Consider the following 4,591-nt stretch of genomic DNA (forward strand, 5'->3'; position numbering starts at 1 on the left):
TAGAGACAGGGTTTCACCATGTTGGCCAGATGGTCTCAATCTCTTGACCTCGTGATCCACCCGCCTTGGCCTCCCAAAGTGCTGGGATTACAGGCGTGAGCCACCGCGCCCAGCAGGTGATAAATGTTATAAGGACCAAGAATGGGGTTCCATGAGGGATCATTGTTGTAGGGAAAACCGGTTCTTGTCACATGACCAGGAAAGATTAGGCTCGTAGATACTTTGAAGGGTGAGGGGGAAGGGAATTTATTGGGCAAAAAGGAAAAAAAAACTCAGCAAAGTGAGAGGGGTTTCTGTTAACAGGCCCCCATCTCACAGATTGAATCTCAAGTTACCACACAGAAACAGGAGAGGCCAAGTTTCTTCCCCTTACAAATGGGGTGAACTTCCTGAGGCCCCACCTCATCCTCCTAGTGCGCAGGTGGGCATTATTCAGAAATAATCAGTTGGACAGGGAGGGGAACAACACATACCAGGGCCTGTTGGGAGGTCGAGGATGAGGGGAGGGAACTTAGAGGACAGGTCAGTTGGTGCAGCAAACCACCATGGCACACATATACCCTGTGTAACAAACCTGCATGTTCTGCGCATGCATCCTGAACTTAAAAAAGAGAAATCAATTGGGAAAGGGCAGGCTTCATCTGGGATGGGCAGTTCGGTTTTTTGGCCTTCAGGCTGTCTTAAACTTGAAGACGGGGTAACTGCTTCCTGTCTCTATCTGTCCCCTTATAAGGGGAGCCATCACCTTTTCTGGGGGGTTCATAGAATACTTCCCTTTGAAAGTGGTATTTGAGCAAAGAGATCAAATGAAGAATAATGAACTTAACCTCTTGAAGTTCTGTACTACTTACTCTATAGCACTTATCTTTTATCTGACAAATTAATCACTTGGTATCTCCTGTGCTGAGTTATTAAAATAATTTATTATTATTTAAATTTTCTTAGCATTGTTTACTGTTGACTAACTTATAAGCTTCATAATGTTAGAGATTAAATCTGAGACTCAATTACAGTATAGACTCATACAGTAGATAAATATATTGGTTTGATTATTTGTTTACTAATTTTTATATATAATGACCATAAAATGCCATTAAATATTGTAGGTGTATATTAAATGTGCCAGACAGTGTGCTGTGAGAAATTTCATTTGCTCTTAGCATTAGTAGACAGATAGAATGTGCAACCTATCAAAAATGTTTGTGCAAATGAAAATGATTTTGACCTGTAATGTGCATATGAAAATGATTTTGACCTGTAAATAATTAGACAACAAAGATAGATATTTAAAAAAACAAAAACAAAAACCATTCATAGATTATGGGCTGGCTGCAGTGGCTCATGCCTGTAATCCCAGCACTTCGTAAGGCTGAGATGAGCGGATCACTTGAGGTCAGGAATTTGAGACCAGCCTGGCTGATGTGAAACCCCATCTCTACTAAAAATACAAAAATTAGCCAGGCATGGTGGCACACACCTGTAGTTCCAGCCACTTGGGAGGCTGAGGCAGGAGAATCGCTTGAACTCAGAAGTCAGGAGGGGTAGGTTGCAGTGAGCTGAGATCAAGCCACTGCACTCCAGCCTGAGTGAAAGAGTGAGACTCCGTCTCCAAAATAACCATACACAGATTACATAGCCTATTTGCCTACCTAAACTTAAATAACATAGTAGGAGCCAGTCAGTCTATAGATGTTAACCAAATTAATAATCATGGGGAAATACTTTTTTTTTTTTTTGAGAGGAGCTTTGCTCTTGTTGCCTAGGCTGGAGTGCAGTGGTGCAATCTTAGCTCACTGCAACCTCCACCTCCTGGGTTCAGGCAATTTTCTCACCTCAGCCTCCTGAGTAGCTGAGACTACAGGTGCACGCTGCTACGCCTGGCTAATTTTTGTGTATTTTTTACTAGAGACAAGGTTTCACCATGTTGGCCAGGCTCGTTTCAAACTCCTGACTTCAGGTCATCCACCTGCTTTGGCCGCCCAAAGTGCTGGAATTACAGGCATGAGCCACCAAACCTGGCCAGGAAATACTTGAATAAGTCAGTTAAATTCCCTACGCTTGTTTTCTTATTTGTAAAATGAGAGAACTATCACTGACACTTTTATGTACCTCAGAGAAGAAGAAACACTACTTTAGTAAGTGAAAGAAAGTTCACCATTTTTTATATTTGACTTAAAGTTTATAAAGGCAGGCTATTACATTTCTGACTTTCTCTCTTTTTCATGTTTTCCTTGCTCAGACTTTTTGGGGAATTTGTAATTTGACCTCTCTTCCCTATATTATATCAATAAGAAGCCAAGCAGAATTTTCTTTTTTTTCCTTTTTTGAGACAAAGTCTCGTGCTTGTCTTCCAGGCTGAAGTGCAATGGCGCGATCTCAGCTCTTTGCAACCCCCACCTCCCGGGTTCAAGCAATTCTCCTGCCTTAGCCTCCCAAGTAGCTGGGATTATAGATGCCTGCCACCACACCTAGCTAATTTTTGTATTTTTAGTAGAGATGGGGTTTCACCATGTTGGCCAGGCTGGTCTCAAACTCCTGATCTCAGGTGATCTGCCCGCCTCGGCCTCCCAAAGTGCTAGGATTACAGAGGTGAGACACTGTGCCCAGCCCCAAGCAGAATTTTCAGTTGGAAAGAAAAATTTGAGACATTAAGTAAATAGATAGATGTGGAGATCATGATAATGAATGGAAAAAGGAGATAATAGGTAGCATTTATTTAGCACCTATTATGTGCCCTTGCCATCTGTTAAATCGTTGACACACCTAGTGTATATGCCCAGAGAATGCTTTTGGATCGATTAACGTTAAAGAAAGTTTAGAAATGGTACTTGAAAAGAAGAGGGTTAAAAGAATAACCAGGTCAGGGCCAAGTGCAGTGGCTTCTGCCTATAATCCCAGCACTCTGGGAGGCTGAGGTGGGCAGATCACTTGAGGTCAGAGACCAGCCTGAATAACATGGTGAAACCCTGTCTCTACTAAAAATACAAAATTAGCTAGGCCTGGTGGTGCATGCCTGTAATCCCAGCTACTTGGGAGGCTGAAGCAGAATTGCTTGAACTTGGGAGGCAGAGGTTGCAGTGAGCTTAGATCAAGCCATTGCACTCCAGCCTGAGTGGCAAGAGTGAGACTTCATCTCAAAAAAATAAAAAAAAAAAAGAATGACCAGGTCAGAGTCATCATTAGCATTTTGGAACTAATATCTCTTACTCCTGTACTTAAACTTTCGTGTCATTTCCCATTTGAAAAATATTATGTAAGCTTTGTTTTTTAATAGAAACATAATTTTATACCAAACAGTGATTCCTTTCCTAGCATCTGAAATGTGTCTTTTGAAGCATGAAATGATCACCAAGTCTTCCTTTTATGTTGAGTTATATTTTGTTGATTGTCAGTTTACAGGTTTCTAGAATTCATTAGCTTAAAGATCTTACAATATATCCAGTGGATGCCAAGTTTTATAGTTTACTATTATCTGAAAATATTTATAAGAGATTTTATCCTTGTGTATATACTTAAGATTTATGAATTATATTTTAATTATTCAAATTGTAATACACATTTACTTTTTAGGTTTAAACAAGTCTCTTAAGTGGTGTTTCCTCACCGATGGAGAATTACTTCCAAGCAGAAGCTTACAACCTGGACAAGGTGTTAGATGAATTTGAACAAAACGAAGGTGAGAATTTATATCAGTGAATCTTTGCATTTGTGGTATAGAGAATGTGGGGCTATAAGAGGATGCAGTACTTAAAAAATAAAATCAGGTCTGATGACTTAATGATAATATTATTATTTAATAATATACAGAGGAAGAAATAATATTTTTAGCACCAAATAAGGAATATTTAGATACAATCCCACAGACCTTCTCATTGCGATTTTATAGGCACAGAGACGTTAAGCACTTTTCTCAAAGCAATCTTGCGAACAAGTGGCAGGATTAGAATCCAGGCAGTGTAACACTAGAGCCTGAGCTTTACCTATCCTTTACAATGAATGTGTGGTCACGAAATGTGCTTGCATTTCCCAAACTAAGAAAAATAGCTCATTTCATATTGATTGCCCAATAAAGATATATTTAAAACTATTTACATCACAACTGCTTAAATGGTTAATTATACTTTCTCAAGCTTCAGTAGAAATGCCCACTTAAGATTCACTTCTTTTGTTTGTTTGTTTTTTGAGACGAAGTCTTGCTCTGTCTCCCAAGCTGGAGTGCAGTGATGCCATCTTGGCTCACTGCAACCTCCGCCTCCCTGGCTTGAGATTCTTGTGCCTCAGCTTCCAGAGTAGCTGGGATTACAGGCACCTGCCATCACACCTGGCTAATTTTTGTATTTTTAGTAGAGAAGGGGTTTCACCATGTTAGCCAGGCTGGTCTTAAACTCCGGGTGTCAAGCAGTCCTCCCTCCTCAGCTTCCCAAAGTCCTGGGATTATAGGCATGAGCCACCACGCCTGGACAAGATTCACTTCTATTTAGGGAAGACTTTTCTCTAGATTTCCCTCTTGGTTTCACTTGAATGAGTAAGCCATAATTAAATTTCTTTCTCTTTACCCTACTCCTCCTATGTTCTCTTTACCCTACTTCCT

At 40.3% G+C, this 4,591-nt stretch overlaps 1 protein-coding gene across 1 annotated transcript in view; it reads left to right on the top strand.

Annotated features, from left to right (window-relative positions):
* The window catches only part of ZFYVE9 (zinc finger FYVE-type containing 9), a 217,410-nt gene that overhangs the window by 87,966 nt on the left and 124,853 nt on the right, over positions 1-4,591 (top strand). The window contains exon 3 of the mRNA XM_037745790.1: positions 3,571-3,676. Within this exon, the coding sequence (XP_037601718.1) occupies positions 3,607-3,676 (70 nt within the window). The 5' untranslated portion in view covers positions 3,571-3,606. The remainder of the gene's footprint in view (positions 1-3,570; positions 3,677-4,591) is intronic.

This window comes from Cebus imitator, unplaced genomic scaffold (genome assembly GCF_001604975.1).
Source record: "Cebus imitator isolate Cc_AM_T3 unplaced genomic scaffold, Cebus_imitator-1.0 Scaffold214, whole genome shotgun sequence".
Lineage (NCBI taxonomy): Eukaryota > Metazoa > Chordata > Mammalia > Primates > Cebidae > Cebus > Cebus imitator.